Below are 22,062 nucleotides of genomic sequence, written 5' to 3' on the forward strand. Positions count from 1 at the left end.
CACCCACACTGTGATTGTGTATTTTAGGGACAGCACCCCGGGGATAAGATGGCGAAGAGCTCAGAGAGAGAAGAGCGAGAGGCAAGTTAGAAGGGTAGATGCCTTGAGCAGATGCGCTGAGAGAGATCAGAGCGCAAGGGAGCAGTAGGCCGAGGACCCTTAGAAGAGCGGATGGGTAGGCAGAGAGGGTACTGCTTCTTAAACTTAAGTTACCTTTAGAGGTTAAGAGAGTTTGAACTTCTTTGGAAGTCAAACTGCTGACACCTTTTTAGGGTACAAGGAACTTGCGAAATAGGGATGTCACCTAGTATAGAGTAGGGACAGATTTAACTTGATGATTTTCTCTTTCTATAGATGACGCAAAAGGAACCACTCTACATTGAGACTTTAAATTCTGATTAAGGAACTGATTTTGTATTTTGTATACTTGAGATTTATCTGGAAAAGATTGTATTCGCATTCTAAATCTGACTTTTATATAAAGGCCTTAAAACTTTATCAGTTGTAAGTGGTTCTTCAGAGTGGCGTCATTTAATGGGGTTTAACTAACCTATGTGGGAGTTGTCTTTTACTCAATGACAGATACTAGCGGTCCAAAATTACGAATGAGATAAATTATTAATTAGATCATAAATTGATACCAAAATCTCATTCCCCGCATGATCATAAATGCTTTGCTTTAAAGCCAACATGCACAGTGTTTCTTCTAAGTGATTTTAAGAAGGGCTTCAGATGTGGCACCCAAGGAAACAATGCTGTCAACAATCAATATGGTAATTTCTAAAACGTAATATCCTAATGAAGGGTGGAGCATAGTTAATTGATAAAACATGTCAATGTACTGTGAAACTACTAATAGTAACATACGTAGTAGGTAACACAATATTTGTTAACTTGTTCATGAATGTTATTTTTCTGTTCTCTCTATTAATCACCGACTGTAGGTCTGGTGCAAATAATTATTCTCTGCGGTGTATCTAACTGGACCCAAACGGTAAGGTTAAATCTACCACAGCAATCAGAATATTTAAAACCCAATGGAATGGTGCAGGTGAAACCCGGAAAACATTGTCACAAAATGGTCTAACTCTTTTGAAACATAGAGGGTGCTGAATGCAAGAATATTGAGCTTTATAGACACATTCATTCAAGGGAAATGTATTTGCAAGGATATAAAACTGTCATTAGAAGTGATCTGCATAGGACACTGAATGCTCCATGCTTCTTCATAGTTAAAGGCAAGCATTGGCAAATCAAATAAGTCTGATGTTGGCAGCCAGCCTTTTAGCTTTGTCTACAATTATTTATTAAAAATAAAAGAGCACTTATAGGGAATTAGGCCAATGGCTGAAGTGGGCTGACCCACTGCCCCATGTTGTATGCTATAGAGGGTGGAAGAAAAATGAGAATGACTCACCAATAGACCGATGGACAAAGTGTGCTGGCTGAAATCTCTATGCATAAGTACATTACATATAAAATGTAAGTAAAATTAAAAGGTTGTGGCTGCTGCCAGGTGTAAAGAATACTGCAGATTCCATAATACACAGAAGATGAAATGGGCCTAATTACAAATTTGGCGGTCCATAGGACCGCCAAACCCGAGGTAGCGTGGTGAATACCGCTGCACCGGCGGTCTGTCTGCCGTATTACAACTTTAGCAGTTGGACTGCCATGGGACCACTGCAACCACTGGGAATCTGCAATCCCTTGGCGTTGGTGTTGGTGTCAGGGGCAGGAATATGCTGGTGGTGCTGCTGCAGCACCACCAAGTATATTATGACTTTCCTGACCTTCACACATTTCATGGCGATGATCCTGCCATGAAAAGTGTTGCCGTCAGGAAAGTAAAGGGGCCCTACAGGGCCCACTCATGCCACTTTGCATGGGGGTGCATGCAGGGGGACACATGGTGTGCCCCCTGTGTGCATGCACCTCCTTTCCTGCACAGACCGTAAAGTCCATGCTGTGCAGGAAGGGGATTTGGCGCTCCCGTTTTTAAAAGGCACCGCTATGGGAACACCAAAGGATCGCCCACCATACCATGAGCTAACACACTGGAAGTCATCACAGTCTGTACTGCTAAATATTTGGGTTGGGCGTGGATACTCAGGGCAAAATAATAGCTTAAATCCGGACAGAATGAATTTACTTGATATCTATCTGTATTCGTATTACCCTTTGGGGAAATTGTTGTTTCAGGACTTCAGGATTGTCTACAACTATTTAATTCCTTTTATGTATGTGTATTTATTGCTCATTAATTATTGCTGTAATACTGTCTTTTATGATTTTTTTATCAATCGAAATAAAGACTTTAAAACCTGAACTCTGAATATGCCGGGTGGCTGGCGGTGAGGTTGGCAGTGTGGTATCGGGGAGGTGGCATGGCGGCCCACTCCCACACAGCTAAGCTCATAACCAGACCTTGACAAAAGACTGAGCACTTGAACAAATGTACCTGTTCTACAGCTTTCCAAAAAGTAGAATTAATGCTTCCAAATATTTATTAGACATTTACCAAAATTAGACCAAAAAACACAAATACCCCATTAATATTTCTCTGGTTATATGTATACAGTTATAACCTAAAAAAACACAATTGATTTGAAATTGACTTAAAAAGGAATGTACTAGTGACAAATAGCTCCTTTTATTAATTCAAATGCTTTGTCATGCACATCATAAAGAAAATATGCATAACACAAGATGAGCATGAGAGTGTTTGTGAATCAGAAAAAATATACATTTTGCGCACAGGCACAAGTTGCTTAACTGGGGATTTTAATATGTGGGCGGGATTCGGACGGCTCCCGACTGTCCTCCGCACACCTCCACTGTGACGGCCGGGAGCCATCACTAGCATGCAAGGGGTTAAAGGCTAGATGCTGTAGTTAAATGTTTATTTGTACCCCAGCCACTAGTTCTCCAAATTAAATATCATTTTGCATATAAGGTTTAATATTTAAGTGTAAAATATAGTTGTTAAATATCAGTCTGCTTGTTAAAAGAATAACTGAAGTAATTTGTCATGTACATTAGTTAATGAGTGGTTGATTGGGACATGGGCGTTTTAGGATAAAGTGAGTGTAACAATTGATTTGCATCACTTTTGTGAATGACTATTCTGCAGACTTTGTTTTCTTCATGTGTTCGGATGGTGTAATTTTTTTGCCCTCTAATACAGTGCTGCTCATTCATAAAGGCTTCTTTTAGTGATCATGGAATACAGAGAGAACAAACATAACAGTTAAGAAAGTTTTCTATAATGGTCAGATACAGTCTGCTAGAAATATAGCCAAAGAAGTGATCAGAATTATTGCTAGTCCTAAAAGTCTCTTTGAGCTGCAATCAACATTTAAATCTTGCATAGACTTTTGTGAGAATCTCTCCGCACATTATGCAGAAATGGTTAGCCAGAGAGGCACTTATGACTGAAACCATTAATCCACAGAGGGAATAATATTAAAATAAGATAATCAGTGTAACTCTGTTTTTTGTTGTAATTCGCCCTACAACCCCATGCAGAATGGATCATAGAGTTCAAAGCATGCCAGCTGAAAGGATCAACATGATCACAGTATTCATTTCCACCCAAAATACTGAAACATTGAGTGACTTTCCATTCAATCTGGCAGCTGCCATTTATAACTTCTTAAAAGCACAATAGCTCTCAGTAAGTCACACCCAGAAGAGAAGCAAATCATTTCTAGACTCTTATCCAGTGGGGCTTGACTAAGAATGAATATTAAGCTGATGGGGCTATTCGTCTTCGACAATCTGAGGATGACAGAGATTGACACTAGTTGTCAAGCCTATTACAGAGTCTATTACAGATCAGGCAGCATTCAATGATACAACTGATTGTCCACCGCGCTTGCAGAGACTTTTGAACTGATGCCTAAAAACACTGCCATAAAGTTGGGCAAGTCTTTCTTGGGGTATGGAGAGCAGACCATTGCACACTCTCCAGTTGAAATGAGGCCGAGGGTGATGAATTGGGAAGTGGCTTAAGGCTCAGCCATCTTAATACTGATATTTAATGCATGTACCTTAGCTTTAGCCACACTCTTGTACGTGTAGCATTGACATGTTTTTATATATAGAGAAGATGCACACTTGCCAATTTGATTTTAATCATCACCTATTAATGTAATGCTCTTTATTAGTGATGCAATGATGGATTTTGTGTAAATTCATCATTCTCAACAAGTAAAACATTGTGATTCTAACAGCTTGATTTTGTGTTTTCATTTTGTGGCTTTTATCATGGAGCAGAGCACATGTCCTAAATGTCAGGCTGAACATTTGTGCAAAATGTACCCCTGGTCAGTTTTATTTTATTTTTAGAATTGAAAATCCTGTTACACAGTCCTAAACTCCTTCAGTTTAACCCCTTCCGTACAAGCAAAATTTTCGCGCTGTACAGGAGTTTTTATTTGTGGGCGGGATTCAGACGACCGGGGGCTGTTTTCCGCACATGCCCACCTTGACATATGATGGCTCCCGGCCATCATGAGCATGCAAGGGTTAAACATGGAATTTCCGGGACCAAAACATTAATGAATTCACATCTTGACTGTCTAATCATCATTTACAGAGGTGTTTGAGTCAACCTCTTTCAACATCTTTAGCAAGTCCTTAAAACTTTTTTGTTTAAACAAGCCTTTTCTTTGTAAAGTTGTCCCATTTATCTCTCTGCGTCAGCTATTCACGGCCCGCTCTGCTAAACCTTGTCTCCATAGCGCCAAGAAACCGCAGGGTGAACGTAGCGCTTTACAAATATTTTAAATTCAAATTCAAATTCAAGTGTGTGATGCAATATTAGCACTGCTACTGCGACACTTCAAAGTTGACCGTGTGCCACTTGCTTTAAGCTCTCTTCACTGATTACCAGAACCCCCAATATTTTTGGGATCTATGTGTTTAGTACATAAAACAGTTTTCATCAAATTCCCAATGAATCAGCAGTAATGTTAAAGTGGTACAAACCAACTCAACTACTAAGATTCAATGCCTAGTTGAGATGGTTTCTAACCTAGGCAAAAAAATAAATGCTGATAGAAAGGCATGTGTAACAACTGCCCACCTCTTGATTTCACTTCCTTCAAATCTTGAAGACCAATCAAATATCTTACATTTCGAAAACACCTGTAAATTCGGAGATTTCCATTCAAATAAAGTCCCTGTAATACTAATGTGTTTTATATTTTATACAGTCCCTTTGTGATTTGGCAGTGCTTTAATTGCCAGACGTTATAATTATGACATTTATGGTACTAACTTTGGCTGTCTATGGAATAACAGAAGGCGGAGTCTGCATTGCCATGCATTGCACTGCATTGCCTCCGGCATATCACGACTTGACACAAGCAAGAATTCAGCATAATGAGCCAACATGCTGTCTAATCTGACTATGAGTCTGAGTCTATAGCACCAAGAAATCTCTGTGGTCCTGTGCTCAGTGATTACTCTTGAATAAATAAATACAAATTCTATCAATAATATGAGTTTCCTTAGGAAGGGCATTTCTGACGGTTCAATTTCTTTCTGTTCAATGGCTGTAAAAATAAAAACTCTCTCCAAAATCCAAAATTACTGCTTTGTGAATCTACAGCATGAGCATTCTCATTTAGCCATGCTTTGTGTAGTCTTTGACGCATCTAATACCAATTATGAATCACACCCTTGCCAAATACATAAGCCCTTCCTTCCCTTTGTCTGCACCCTCCTGTGCTGCCCGCCGTCCCTTGTGCTCACACTTCCATGCCCTGGTCCATTCCATTCACTGATTCAGGTCTCGATTATTCCAGCTGTGCTAGATCTTTTGTCTTCTGTTATATTATAGCATTTTAATTGTTCAGTTTGGAGGCTTCTAGAATCTTCAACATTCTAAATCTCTTGGGACATGAAAGTTCCTTGTAATCTTTAGCTTAAAATACGCAGTACTCAAAATATATCTTGCATTCATTCCCGATGCCTTGCCATGTGATAGACTTGGCATCGTTTGGCGTGTTTCCCCTCTCTTTTTGATTTTTGAGCTCCTGTTTTGATTTTATGCTGGACTTAATTTTTGCTGGTTTAGAGTCTCTGCACACTTTTTCACTTCTATTCAGTGCTAAAGTGCAAGTGCTCCTACTGTAAATTGTGTTATGGTTGTTTTTTGATGATTGGCATATTTGATTTACTAGTAAATCCCTAGTACAGTGCACTGTGTGTGCCAAGGGCCTGTAAATCAAATGCTACTAGTGGGCCAGCAGCACTGGACGTGCCACCCACACTAGTATCTTTTCAAAGGTGTCTCAAACCTGCCCCTGCAGTGTCTGTGTGCTGCTTTTACTGCCACTTTGACCTGGCAAGTGTATACACTTGCCTAGTCCTAACTTAGCCTTTTCTTACATGTACGTCACCCCCAAGGTAGCCCCATGAGAAGGGTGCAGTTTATGTGAAAGATAGATGGTAAAATACTATACATTTAATTTTTCACTATTGAAAGACTGTCTTTCCCATAGGTGATCATTGGAGGCGATATAGAACATTTTACAAGTGTAACTTTCATTTGGGAAAAGATAGATAAATAGAGTTTAGTCTCCCTGAGCTCAGAATTTAATAACAAATCTTTTAGTAAAAGTGGTTTTTAAATTGTGTGTTTGAAAATGCCACTTCTAGAAAGTGGGCTTTTTCTTAGATAACCATCCTGTGTGCCTCTGCCTATTTGTGTATTTACCATCTGATTTTGGAGTGACAGGAGCTGAGGATGTGCATTCACACTAGACAATCACAAGGGGGGATGAGGTGTGTCCTGCCTTTCCTGGGTAACTCATAGCCAGGCTGAATAGACCTTTCTGCATTGCCAGTGGTGGGAGGAGTTTTCACTAGCGCCTGAATAGTCTGTGTCTGCTCTGCACAATGTTGTCTCCACCTCCTGTAGTGAAGGTGGACGAGGGAAAACAGAACTGTTTTTTACTGAGCAAAAGATACATTCTTCCTAAGTCTTAATAGGGAAAAGTATTACAAATATTGGGGCCCTGAACTTTAGAACTCTTTTGAACTAAGAAACCTGCCAAGAAGAAGAGTTGGAAAAGCTGTCAGAAGGAACTACCACTTTGCTTGGTGATTTGCTGTGTTGGCCTGCAGTAGCTGCTTCTTTCTTGGGCAGTGAAAGGATTGGATTGGACTTTTTGCAACCTATTTTCCTGAGTTTCTCCAAGGGATTGAGGTAGAGCTTATCCTTTGTTCAAAAAGTCTCAGGAACAACAAAGATCTTCTGCTAACAACACTGACAAATGTGTGTTTTGTGCTGCAACAAAAGGAAAAGCAACCCGACATTGTTAACAATGTCGCTGCTGGCTCCGTGACCCCTTGACACCACAGAGAGCACCGGCCTGCTTCGCACCGCAAACTTGGTCTTACCGGCAATAACGCCTGATGCAACCACCTAGCTGCTGCTTGCGCTGTGACCTGAGGGCACTACACTTCACATCGCCCTGGCTTTTCATCGCCACCTGGTATCCCTGTTGCTGCTGCTCCATGCCAACCTCAATGTCGTTGCCTGCAACATGGCCTGGGTCTTCGCTCGTAAAGTACCTCAGTGCACTGCACTGTCCCACATCTCAGCCTTGGCCCCCCGGCGCCCTCGACTCGAGATCATCTACTAATGTCAGCACTTCAGCAACGACATCACCACCGCTTGCACCATGACCTCCTGGCACTGAGATGTGCACTGTCCCACTTCAAGGGCCTGACGACTGCTCCACCAACCTCCTGAACCGATGCCTGCCAATGCCGGAGATGATGCCGCTTCAGAGCTCATCCTAAGGTCCACCCCACCCTGCATTTCCAAGGTACTATATGCAGGTCTTCCAGACACTGTAGCTGGACAGCCTCAACTGTTGGATTTGTCTGTCCACGACGCTGTGATAGACCCGGACAGAGCTATTGACTTGACGCAACTATATTTTAAGTCTATTTTTGCAATATTCATATTTTGATTACTGTATGTTGGATCTTTATCTTTTTGGTCTTTTTTACACAGATAAATATTGTCAATTTTTCTAAAACTGGTGTGGTGTCCATTTGTAGTATTTTCACTGTATTACTGTGTGTTATGTGCAAATGCTTTACACATTGCCTCTGAGATAATTCTGACTGCTCGTGCCCAGCTACCAAGGGGGTGAGCATGGGTTATTTTAGAAGTGTAATCCCCTTGCCTTGACTATAAAGAAAAAACCTTACATGGACAAGGTGCATACCTCTGCCAACTAAAGACCCCCATTTCTAATACCATGCCCTTTCAATATCCTTTCCCATTTTTTTCCTTCAAATAGACAACGGTATTGTTCCGCTCCCTCTGTCATCATTTGTTAAGATTGTCTGGCCAATACCTATTCCAAACAATAATTGAGTTACATGTTTTGTTATTACTGGACAGGGTATAATTTAATATTGTCCTTATAAGTCACTTATAGCTTTGATTCCTGTCTACTCCTGTACATCCCAATAGATTTTTCTCCTCCAGTCTCTTCCAACCACACACTGCTATTTTCAGCACCAGGTGGTGCACTCCATACAAGAAGGCATGTGCCTACCCGCACTAAGAATTGGACAAGACTTTTCAATTTTTAGTTTGTTTTTCAAAATGTGTTGCATAGTATTAACGGGTCAAAATTTCTAGAGGTTTGGTCTACAAACGTGAAAAGAGAATCAAAATTAAATTTTAATTTTCAATATGGCCACAGTCCTTTTAGCTGTCCACATTCTCCCTCAGATTTGAATGAGCAAATATTTATTTTCCTTTTAATTTGATTTTGATACCCAGATCTTTCAAATGTTTAGCTTCTGCAATGAAATGTACTTCTGAAAAGTTGCTAGTTTTTTGTATTTATTAATGGAGATTGTTTAAAACCTCCCTCAGTTACTTTTGCATTTAGGCAAAGAATGGTTAATTCATGGACATCGGTTGTTTTGAAATAGCGTTCTGGGTCAGACAGAGCCTTTATGATATCATGTTTAGTCATAGGCATTCACGTTGTAGGTCACTCTGATAATTATCTTTCTCTCAGTATTAAAGCTGAAGGTGGTGCCTATGCTGTGTCTTATTCTTGCTAAATTTTCTGATATTAAGTTCCCACAGTCTCTTCTGGATGCTGAATTCACACCTGGGTGTCTCACATTTTGAAGGAATATGGCTCCCAAATCAAATAGACTTCCTGTATTTCATCGCATATTTTACTGCATTGAGGAAGATGGTTTTCTTACAATCTAACAAATCTCCACCTTGCTAAGTGCTGTACACAGTGCTTAATGAGCACCAAAAAGAATGGTGCAGTCCAAAGTTTCTTAGGCGCCCACTGCCACAGCAACTTCACACCATGGTTGCTGAATATCAAGGCTACTTAGTCTTGATTCCACCTTTCTTGATTGTTCTTCTGAAAATCAAACCAGAGAATACAGTGGTACAAGAATATTGAGAACATAATATTGAAATGTAGGGAAATATAGATTTTCTATTTGTAACTTCCCATCTACATACCTTGAAAAAAATATATATATATATAGTTATATATATATATATATATATATATATATATATATATATATATATATATATATATATATATATATATATATTACATTTACATTTCTGTGCTTGATATTCAGGGTGCATACCTTCTTTCTTCAACTACCTACACATGTTGTTTCTTTATATTACACTTGTGGGTTATTTTTCATCCCTTATTACTCTGTTTGTCACTATTTTACTGCCTTTGTCACGCTCCTTCTTTCTTTTCTGCCTTTTTCTCTCTTGCTCTTGGTCAAAATCTGAGAATGAAAAATTAGCAGTAGTCCCGTAAAAATGGTTGCTGATGCCTACCACTTTCAACCACCAGCAGAAATTTAAGTACTGGAAGAATTTCTGTGTAGTATTATTTCAAGAAACTCATATGGCTAGAACACTTTGCAGGTGTACAACTTTGTGTGTGCTAACCAAAATAATTACATTTGTAAAAAGAATGGCACAGTTTTCAGATTTCACCTATGCATATTTTAGTATGTTTATTATATCTTCTGATCACCATTCTTCAGCACTTTTTCCTGCAAATTACAATTGCTATTAAGAGAAACTCAATTTTTCACTGCAAAAGTACATTATGTGTAATTGTTCTTTTTTATAACATTCACAGCAACTCAACTACCGAGGGGACGTATATTAAGAAATGCTGCAAAGGATTCTGCATTGATATTCTAAAGAAATTGTCAAAAACAGTGAAGTTCAGCTATGACCTTTACTTGGTAACCAATGGGAAGCATGGCAAAAAAATCAAGAATGTATGGAATGGAATGATTGGTGAAGTAAGTTTTGTTAGGTAAAAAAACCCTTAAGTAAAACTTGACTCATGACTTTTTAATCCATTCGAAAAAGTGTGGTTTTGCTCCTATTGAATTTATTTACTCTTCTTCCTTGATCTTCCCCATGTGACTAGGTGGTGTATCAACGGGCGGTCATGGCAGTGGGCTCACTCACAATTAATGAAGAACGCTCAGAGGTGGTTGACTTTTCTGTTCCATTTGTTGAAACTGGAATTACAGTCATGGTGTCACGGAGTAATGGCACTGTGTCTCCATCTGCTTTTCTAGGTAGGTTTTATTCAGAGAAGCCCAAGTCACTTTCCTGATACATGTCTATGTGTCTATGTGTTGTTGTCCACTTTTGTTTGCATGTTTTTGTGAAGGCCTCTTCTTTTTTCTTCCATTCTTGTCTTCAAAAGATCATAGTATGTGTTTTAAGTAGATATATCAGAGGGCTTATCAGGACCGGCTTAACAGCCTTATAGGTCCCCGGGCAAAGCGATGCATTGGGACCTGCCTCCACAACTACTCATAGGAATAAAACTGTTTAATGGAAAATTAGTGCTAATTTCTGATCTGCACGTGGCCCCTATGCTCGTGGGGCCGCTGGGGCAGCTGCCCAGCGTGCCCATGTGTTAAGATTTTTCAAACAAGACAGGAGTATAACCCATAGACCAAGTCAGGACTGGGTCGGTAAGATGCAATTATAAAACAATGTCCTGAAAGGTAAAAGTCAATAGACAATTATTCATAGCATGCACAAAGCATTACTTCGGTGGACAAGAAGGAGATAACTCGTAATTTTTGTCAAAAGGTACTTATTCAGCTTTATGTGGAATCATCCATTTCAAGGTCGGAAATATACAGTTAGAAAACAGCACTGCATCAAATGTAATGACAACCACATGGGACTTGGTGCAACAAACGTGAATAAATAGTGCAGGTGGCGACGCAGTGAAAGAAAACAGCGAAAACGGCGCACTGTGCATATGGTGCAAACTATTTACAGTGGGTGGCTAGAACAGCGCATGTGACATTGTGATATCACAGTGGGCACAGTTAATTTTGGTTAAGGTCTAAAGCCACTAAGTAAAAAGTGCGCCTATTAGTCAGGCTGTTTGGTCGACAACGTTTCGATCCAGAGGAATTAGGATCATCATCAGGACTGGTTGTCTGAATTAGGAGGTGCTTTGAAGGATCCCAGAGATTATGAGTCCTTAAGGTTTGGTAGAATGAGGTGGTTAGGGTAGCTTTGGTAAATGGCAGCTTGGTGGGTCACCGGTAAGTTGGTGTCATCGCTACTGGGCCATGTGGTAATTTGGGTCTTTAGTAAGTGGGCCAAGCTCGCTGCCGCAGAAACACTGTTCTTTGGCCCTGTGGATTAGCCTTGCTTCGCTAATGGATTTGTGGCAGAGTCTGCATTTCAGCCGGCCAGAAATTGATTGACCGCATTGTCGGTCGGAGCTCAATGAATCAGCGCGACCATCCGTGTGCCAGTGGAAACTTTCACTTGCGTCGCCACCTGCACTATTTATTCACGTTTGCTGCACCAAGTCCCATGTGGTTGTCATTACCTTTGATGCAGTGCTGTTTTCTAACTGTATATATCTGACCTTGAAATGGATGATTCCACATAAAGCTGAATAAGTACCTTTTGACAAAAATTACGAGTTATCTCCTTCTTGTCCACCGAAGTATTGCTTTGTGCATGCTATGAATAATTGTCTATTGACTTTTACCTTTCAGGACATTGTTTTATAATTGCATGTGTTAAGATGGCACCAGGCACATTCTTAATCGATAAACATGAGCAAAGAGTCCAAGTGTTTTGGAGCCTCAGCCAAACCTCAAAATAAGAGCTGAAGTACATTGTGAGGAATATGCCTTTACGGCTTTTCATGCAGATCCTTCCCCAGTCTACTTTGTTCTACTACTGCGGACTTCATTACTCGCATGAACCAGTTAGAAGGATATATAGTAAACTCTCAGTTCCATTCCTTACTCTTGACGCTCTACGTTTATAATCTCAAACTAATGTTCTACAACAAGCCTCAAATCTCCATGTATCCAACCCGCGGGTTACAATGCCTCCCACTATACACATGCATATATAAATGTATGTATATATGTTGAGTACTTGTAAAGCCTGACTTAGCAATAAAACGGCAGAGTCATTTATATAATAGGAGAGAGGTACCACTAGGTTATAGATACTAATGCTTGACATCTCATAAGCGAGCATTGGCAAGCCAATTGGTTTAGTTTGTATGTAAAAGCAAGCAAGATTTGTATTCACCTTTGTATTACAGCAACAAAAAACAAAAAAATCAATGCTGCATCTTTATATTTCTCCTGCATTTATTCTAGTGAACACTAGATGGCACTTAAAAGCAGAAAACTGGTGTTGTATGGCTCTGTTTTCAATGCTGCGTTCGCAGCAGGAAGAATGACGAATCTATTGACTGCAAAACCAAATGCTTTTGTGGGCAGATCAATGACAGAAAAAGAAGAAAGCTACAAATAGGAGCAATGCAAATGAGATTGACATGAAAGCCATCCAATCTTGAGCAGGGATCGGCTTTCTGGGATATGGTATACACTGCTGTCTCTGAACAGACAGCTGGAGTTGTCTGTAACAAGAAGGCAAGCATTAAAGCAAATAAAAACCAAATTCAATTGCAACATCCTTCGATTTATAAATAATTGGACAGCAATTGCTGCTGTGCAGGTCAGTTGACTGGACTTTTGCATGCATTGTAAATGCACTGTCTTGTTGCTAAGAACAACTTATTTTGGGCTGATTCTCATAATACATTCACATAGAGTAAGCCAATAGTTTTCAACCCAGGGAACACATGCAAATTTACTCCTGTAAAAAGCTATAAATCTATCCGTCCAGGGTGAGAAAGGGTTCATCCACATATTGTGTGGGTCACAGGGTAGTTCGTTTCAACTTGCAGAAAAATGCTTAACACACAAACTATTGTACGAAAACAAAACCCAAATAAATATTCTTTGCACATCATTAAACGAAGTATGTGATTCATAGATCTACACATTTTGTGCATTGGCTTTCTTATTGGTATCCTGTAAAAAGAATGGAAATTGTTTACATGAAGTATATAGAACAAGATCGTTTTACTTAAAATGCACAAGCCAATTCGAATATGCAAAAAAACTTCTTAATATAGGTGCAGGTGAGTACTTCCCAACCAGATACAAAGGTGACATTTTATAATATAATAACACATAATTCTCGATTAAAATACATAAGGCAAGTCATCACTCTGGCCACTTTTATACTTTCACTTATCGAGACAATAATGAAATTAAACTTCAGAGTTACAGAGACTAGTAGAACAGTGGCATTCAAACGATAAAAAGTTATAATGTGCATTTAAAAGAACATACATTTATCAGATATAAAAGTTACTAACAAGTATATACATCGACCTTCAAAGACTACAGCAGAGCACTCTTAAGTGCAGATGGAGCACTACTGAGGGAATGAAAAATGCCACCTGGAGTCAGTCTTGACCAAGTCGAACCTTGGTAATCCGAGGTCAAAGGTTCTCCTTCTGAAATCATCTGTAATCTTCTGTAGTCCAATGAATACATTGGCGAAGGTTACATTTCTTGAGGTGGCAAAAAAACATTAATTTACGACATGCAGACCTCTCATTTGTCCATTCACCCACGTAGGAGAGGAGGTGGCATAACGGCCAGAAGCTGCTGAATTTAGGACTGGGGAACCAGGTGCGAGATTTGACGACGGGTCAACGTCCTGTGATTCTGGGCACAATCACTTAATCTCCCTGTGCCTACCAAAATGAATGTGTGCTTGTGTAATGTAACTTGTGCTCCTGTAAAACGCTCCAGTACCTACGGATCGACTTTGCACTGTATAAAACTTCAAAAAAGAAAAAAATACAGCGCTGCTTTTCTGCTAGACTACTGTGTTCTTTGCATAAAAGCACATTACCATCATCAGGATTTTGGTGTAGTATCATGATACTGCACAGAATCATTGTGAAACGGATTCCATCACCAAAAGGCTAAAAAACAAACAAATGCAAATACATTTTTAAAAAAACTCTAGAAACTTTGCTTAATTTACTGTTCATTTATTGGAAATGTATGCAAAATATGGAGGTAGTACTAAATTGTAAGTTATTACCAATCTCAGTTATTAACTCTATATTTTGCCCCAAGTCCAAAAATAATGTGTCACACATTTTAAGTTTAAGGGCCCTAAATAGCAGACTAATATTCACCAAATAAACGTGTACTACCCTGAGTACTTACACAGATTTAAACAGTACTTTCGTACATTATAGTTTCCATAGGAAATTGAACTAAAGTCTGCTTTTTAGTGGCAACTAATGTAAGCTGAGCCATTTAGTATAGTCTCGTATCCTTAAAATAAAAAATACAAAGCCTTTTCTTTCACTTCTACCTTCCATTTTGTTTATTTAATTCCTTTATCTATATATCCCAGAATATTTTTAATTATGTGATATGAATGATAATCAGTCTGGAAAGTTCACGGAATATTCCTTAAACATCAGAAATATGCTTCTGGTTGGACCAATTATTTAGGCTCAGACAGCATTATTGCTTCTCAGATTGCAGAGGCATTAGCGGGTCAGGCAGCAAACACATCTCTTGTGTAGTACCGATCACAGTTCATCCAGCCACGACAATAAAGTAAAATATAGGGGTGCTAATACAAGATTCATCAAATGCCTTCATATGAGTCACCACAAAACAGCCACACCAGTCAATAAGTGCTCCTTAAGACCAAAGAAACGACGCCTTAATAACAGCAATAAGCTTTTCAAACAAAACAAGAGTAATAACGCCTTGTATTCCTAAGTTTAAGTTTACTATTGTTTGGACAATTCAATCACTTCCCCCTAAAGAAAAGACAGCAAAGCTTTTAATTTTTCTGTAATACACACTCATTTTCCAAAAATGCCTCATTTTCATTTTTTTCTGTGTAACATCAGTAATATTTCCAGCGAATATACTTACGTTTAATTTAAAATGTCAGCTTTATATTTTTTTAAAGGAAAATCATTTCCCCAAACAAATGATTCATGCTTTCTTAAAAATCATTTTATTGATCCCTCTGTAACAAATGTTTATTTGACAAATTAACTCATTTGTCCATGAACATCAGTTTATATTTTCCTGTTAAAGCTTGAAATTTGTAATCAAATCCGAGCTGTCACTCACGAGAAGGGTGCTATTTGCTTCCCAAACACATAATCCCAAAAACTCTATTCGACCCAATTTACAGATTGTTAATTTTTGGTAAATTAATTAATTTGTTATTGAAAATCGGCATGTCTCTTTTTGAAAAAATGTAAATTTTTCCGTAAAATACTAGCATTTATTTATTTGGTAAATTCACATAATCTACATATGGAAAACTCTAGTACTCACCTAACATTGTATTGATATTGTTCTGGAACTCAAAATTGCATATTTTGCCTTTTTTTGTCAACTTGTCTAAATGTCAACTTGTCAGTTTGGAAAGACATACCAATTTCCCCCCAAAATTATTAGACATGATCTCAAAAGGCAGGCAGTTGTCCTCAAAGTTGGGTTTGCACTTACAGAAATGCAAATGTCTCAAAACTATCATTTTTTAAAATACACATATAGGGAGGGGATAGAGGGAAATATGTACAATAGAAGTGGCAGAGTGAGGCGTTAACCACCATGGCTTAACGCCTCACTCCACCACTTCTGAAACGCAAGGCTTTACCATATTTACAACGATATGGTGCTGCCTTGCATTTCCCCCTGCGATGGCGCTATACTGCTAAGTGTAGGGCCGATGCAGGCACCCTTGCACCATAGTGCAAGGGTGTCTGCGTGCAAGGGAGGATTATGTATATGTAGGAAGGTGACCCTTCCCGCACATAAACAGTCCTGAAATGCCATTTTGTCACTATCATGTGTGCTGCTTAATGCAGCACACATGAAAGTCACATAATGACATGTTTCTCAAAGATTGTTTATTTACAGGAAGGGGGACCTTCATGTACATAAACAATCCATGGCATTTTGCTTTTTCCATGTGTGTTGCACAAGGCAGCACACATAGAAAGCAAAAACGAGGAGAAATAAGTAATTTCTGCTCATTTCGCCAACTTAAGACCAGGCTTTACCTGGTCTTAATTTTGGCTTAGCCTCCTATGTACGCTGCCCTTGTACATAGGGCGCAGCGTCAAAATGAATGGGTGCTGCAGTGGAAAACCTAGCCCAACACCCACTGCCCAATCCGTTCACGCTAAGCATAGTTTGAAAGGGTGCCTTATTTACAAGGCAATGGTCCTAGACCTTATTTAAATGTTGAATATTCGTGATACTTAGTTACAATAAGTAAATTAATTCAAGAGCATGCTAGAGGAAAAATAGTCAGCTCACGGTAATCAATACATTATTCATACAAAACAAAACAAAGTGCAACAGACCAGATTCTGAATCCACAAGCAATTTATTTTCATTGCAAGTATCGTAATGAATTTACTAGACAGTTATTGTAATATTGGTGAGGGTTGCTCCAAGAGAGGGAACGTGCAAAGAAGAGTAGTGGTCTAGTGAGTGGTGATAAGGCAAAAAGAAAAGTATTTAAGGTAGTGACATAAAAGGATGATACAGTTCTAAAAAATGAGGACTGGTTGTCAATCACGGTCCTTAATGGCCTGGCCAAGGCTGCAGTTCACGCAATACCTGTATTACAATTCTCTATTGAGGGATAGACATTCCCGTGTTGCACGTTGGGCATGTAGAAAGGGGGTCCAGGCAATATTTAAAAGGGGCGTTGACGTTTCGACCCGACTTGGGGCCATGCAGGTAAGTTAGACCTTGGCCGTGCGGGTCTTCATCAGGACAGGAAGGGGCAACCCGGAGGATGGGAAGGGGCTTCTGAGTACCCCCCTGGATGGTTTGCCTAGAATCCAATTGCTTGGGCAGGTGTAGTGGGTCACAGATGTGAGTTCTGCACAATTCCAGAAGGCCCACTCTGTGCTTCCAGAAGGCCCACTCTGTGCGAGTAGAGGTGGGTCCAAGTGAATGGGACACTCCTTAGCCTTATCCTGGCTTGAGTTTAATTCAAAGCCGTTGCTGCAATAAGTGAGCGTCTTCCTCGGATCCTTGTCTTGCAGGACATGACCAACTGGGTAATTCCATTTTCTGTGATGGCTTATTTACAAGGCAGCATTGAGCCACGTTAAGTGTCTTAACGCTGCTTTGTAAATACGGCAAAACCCTATCACCACAGGAATATCGAAAAAATTTACGTTCCTGTGGCGATGGGGACTTGTACATATGTCCCATAGTTCCCTGAATTAGCAGCTTTCTTTTGTTAAATATGTATTTTTCCTAAAGACAATGGTTGTACCACAAACACACCTTTTTGTCTTTGAAAGAAGGCTGTTCAGTTTGGTAAATATGCTTATTTTTTCCCGCTATGAAGATATATTTATTTTGTCCTCAAGTACCAGTTTTCATTTTTTGCTTACCTTTCTGTGAACGCATACCAGTTTTTCAATTGAATACCTGCTTTTCTTCTTCAGCAAATATGAGGATTTTGTTTTGCTCAGAATCTTTTTATTGAACACATTTGGCCTATATTTAACATTTAGTAGACAGCTGAATTTCGTGCTCACAAAGCATTACAGTAGTACACAATTAGTAAGCAGGTGGCTAAGTGCCATCCAATGCAGTCAATCCTGCATATGTAAAGCAGATGGATAAACAGATAGCAATAAAATATAACAGTTCCTGGTCCAAGCTGAGTAGATAGGGCCAAGCATGGACATCATTTGGGGGGCACCAGGGGGCGCTGCTGCGACCCTTGGCATGCCCTTGTGACCCCTGGCACTTCCTTTATGACCCCAAACATCAGGAGTGGCAAAATTAGTGGCAGGACAGAAGCAGCTCGTCCTTATGTACAGAGGTGGGGGCTTCACTCACCTCGTTTTTTATAATTTTTTTCATTATACTAATAGTGAATATTATTACATTATTCGCTATTACTTTAATTAAAAAAATGGAGTCTAGATAGCTTGACAGCTGAGGTAAGTAAAAAATGCTTTTAAATGTATGTATGTTGTGTCTGTGCTTGCAGTTTTGATTGTATTTATGTAAGAGAGAATTTGTGTCTGTGTGAATGTGTGTGCATGTGTAGGCAGAGTGTGTGTGTATGTGTGAGAGTGTGTATGTGTGAATGCATGTGTATGCATAAGCATCTGTATGTGTGAGTGAAAGTGAATGTCAAGGTGCATGTGAAGTCACTTCCACCAACTCTGGCATTTTGGATTATTGACTCTATGGGGCCAAGTATCAGGTTGGTCCTCCATTATGGGGCACAAACTAAGGGTCAGGTGTCAGCGAGGGAGGGAGAGAGGGGAAAAAGTTAGATGCCCAATATTGTAGCCGAAGTGGGGTCAATCAAAGATTTGTAGTGCTCACAATCTCAGTGGAAAGAAGCAGGTATGTTTCAGGCATGTGAGGTATTTTACCAATTGGTGCCAAAAAAGTTGAAATTTGGCCTCAGTATGTGTGGGATTATGAGGCAGTTGTTTCCATTGCTAACACATGTCAAAGGTGGGTAAACCACTTGGCACTAGATGGGCCAGTTGTCTTTTTCCATTCAAGAGCGATGAGCCGTCGTGCTTCATGGAGCATATGGCTAATATCATTACAATCAGCCTGAGTCATTTCTTCTAGTGCGAGGGGTTGTATGCCTAGGATAACTGAGATAAGAAGATGGTATGGGATATCCTCTAGTGGATTTGATGTGTCCTTAGTTCCAATAGGTGGCAATGAGCCTGCATGACCACCAAATATGGCAAAAATCCTCTAATACTTCCCCACAGCGCTAATATTTGAGGAGCAGGGGGCAAGCCAAGCCACCCTTTTCGCTATGCTGGGTCAGGAGAGAGGGAGAGATTCGTGACCACTTCCCATTCCAATTGAAGGTGCAGAGGCCCCTTTTCAGGTGAAGGATGTCATCCTGCAGGATTGGGGTAGGCAATGTTTGGAATAGATATAGGGCTTGTGGTAGAATATTAATATTTATGGCATTAATGCAACCCAGCCAAGGGATATGATGATGTCTCCATCTTCGAAGGTCTTCTAGGATAGCCTTCCGAAGTTGTGGGCAGATGGTCTGCATCCAGGAGGACAGTTTAGATGTCAGGTTGAGACTCAGGTATCTTATCATGCCAAACGACCACTGAAATGGCACTGGAGTTCGCAACGCGGGGAGATCATGCGGATAGATGGTCAAGTTAAGCACAGAAGACTTGGACATATTAATTTTAAAGCTGGTTTTAAAAATGTTTCAAATTTGGCTAGATGGGTGACAATCGTTGGTAGGGAGGTAGCAAGCTGTGAAAAAGATAGAAGAAGGTCATTCGTAAATAAAAGCATCTTGCACCGTCCACCCCCAAAGAGGATGCCTACCACGTCTTCAGTGTGATGAATGGTGAAGGGAAGAGCTCCAACACCTGGGTAAACAAAAGAGGGGACAAGAGCAGCTCTACTGTGTGCTCCTAAGAATGTTAATAGGGGCCGTCTGGTGCCCATTACCCAAATGGTAGCTGTTCGAGTGACATATGAGGCCATGATTTTGGCTATCACACCCGGTCTCATACTGATCTTGCCCAATAACGCTCAGAAGAAGGCCCGATTTACCTTATCAAAGGCCTTCTTTCCATCAAACGAGAGGAGGCAGGCTAGGATGTTTTGACAATGTGATTTCTCTATTAAGTGCACAATCCGGTGCATACTGTCTCTCCCCTGATGGTCGCAGGTAAAGCCAACTTGGTTGGGGTTTATAAGACCTAGTTGATAGCGCTCGAATCGGGTAGCCAGTAGTTTGGTGAATATCTTTCCATCCATCGTGAGGAGCGCTATATTGTGGTAGAAGGAGCACTGAGTGGGATCTTTTACTGTTTTCCGTATGAGAGCGATTTCTGCAACTGCCCTTGTGGAAGTAAGACCTGTGCCCTCTGTAAAGGAGTTAACCAGCTGAAGCAGATGATCTTGCAGGTCTGATAGGAACAGAAGATAGAAGAAGACAGGCAGCCTATCAGGGTCAGGAGTTTTATCCAGGGGCAGCGCCTGAACTACAAAGATCTGCCAGGGTGATTGGAGCATCAAGGAGCTTTGCGTTCTCCAGTGAATGTAATCCCAATTATAAGCATTCAGATACTCCTTCATCATGACCTGGGGCACCTCTTGCTTCGTACACAGTGTTTGGTAGTAGTCTTGAGACATCTGCTGTTTGTCACGTTCCTATATTGACGAGCCTGCGCCCCTCACCAGCAATTGGGTAATATGAGCTTTGGCTTGCACCTGCTGAAGCCACTTAGCGAGCATCAATCGCACTTTGTCCCCATAGTAGAGCTGGTTGAGTCACCCTCTTGGGGTGCAAATCAATTTAGGCAGACATCAACAGGCATTCCAGTCAGTACTGACAGGACAAAGCAGCTTGGTCCCCAGGCTACCGCAGCACAAGGGATCTGTGTCTTCAGGCAGCTATGCTTTCAAGCAGTCCAGCCAAGGGTGGAGTCCAACATTTCTATACCCAGTAGTCATGGGACGACACAGATCGAGAAGATAGGTGGTGGCAATGGATGTTTTTTCAGGCTTTAAAAGTGTTGTATGATGTCTTGCTTCGTTTCCTATGATGCCACCTCTTTCTGTCGCTTGTCAGAGTGATAAGGTTGTACCGTGGTCCAGACAGGTTGTAGGTCAACTCTCGCATCTGGTTATGATGAAATCTGTCCTTACCTTGCATATCTTTGGAGAGCCCCAGGAGCTTTTTTTTGCCTCCACCAAGGAGCGCAGGGTGTGCTGCTTGTCTTCCCATGTAAACAGGAGTGTGAAAGGATGCCCCCATTGGTATCAGATTCCCATCTTGCAAAGCTTATTGGTGATTGGTCAAAAGTCTCACGTGTGGCGTAGGTTGACTGGGGAGAGATCATCAAACAGTTTGCTGGTGTGGCCCCAGAATAGCAGGTCCACCTTGCCCCTCAAAGCTCTCAGGATAACTTACTTTCTTGTGAAGAAGTGGACATGCGTCAGCTTGTCAGGGATGGCTGCAGGAGCTGAGGCAGTGAAATGGGCCTTATCCTGACCTAGCAGTGGGATTTATTTGTCTCTTCGGATCGTTTGATGAAGTTCGATGGTAAACTCCATGATGTCATGACCTTCTACATCTTTAGGGACATCCCTGATGTCTTCTGGTGTTCCACCGTCTCCTGTTTAGCTGGTCCACCAGTGTAGATTCCAATTCTATTTGCTGTTCTTCTAATGTCACCACTCGCTGCCAGAGCATCTCCTGATATTCAGAGTACGCATTCACTGTACATTCCAGGTCATCGATCCACCCCCCAATCTCTGCGACATTATGCCAGATTTCCTTAATGCAGGATTTGAAGTCTGATTTGAGCAATCCATTTTCAGAACAAATCTCCTTCAAAAACGAATTGATGTAATACTGTGAGATAGGCAGCAATGGCGTGTCCCCTATCACTGATGCATCAGAAGGGCCCAGCATCTCCAAAGTCATCATCTCGAGTGCTTTGTTCCTGAGGGAACTAACCTCATTGTCTTTGTTGGCCCTGGAACGCTGCATGGTGTGTCTACCTCAGGCCACAAGTGCTTAGTTTGTGGGGCAGGGCAGGT

At 40.6% G+C, this 22,062-nt stretch overlaps 1 protein-coding gene across 1 annotated transcript in view; it reads left to right on the forward strand.

Annotated features, from left to right (window-relative positions):
* Positions 1 to 22,062, forward strand: part of GRIN2A (glutamate ionotropic receptor NMDA type subunit 2A) — a 1,504,071-nt gene that overhangs the window by 1,163,589 nt on the left and 318,420 nt on the right. The window contains exons 6-7 of the mRNA XM_086941364.1: positions 10,185 to 10,353; positions 10,485 to 10,638. Of these exons, the coding sequence (XP_086797490.1) occupies positions 10,185 to 10,353; positions 10,485 to 10,638 (323 nt within the window). The remainder of the gene's footprint in view (positions 1 to 10,184; positions 10,354 to 10,484; positions 10,639 to 22,062) is intronic.

The sequence above is a fragment of the Lissotriton vulgaris genome, chromosome 10 (genome assembly GCF_964263255.1).
Source record: "Lissotriton vulgaris chromosome 10, aLisVul1.2, whole genome shotgun sequence".
In the NCBI taxonomy this organism is placed as follows: Eukaryota; Metazoa; Chordata; class Amphibia; order Caudata; family Salamandridae; genus Lissotriton; species Lissotriton vulgaris.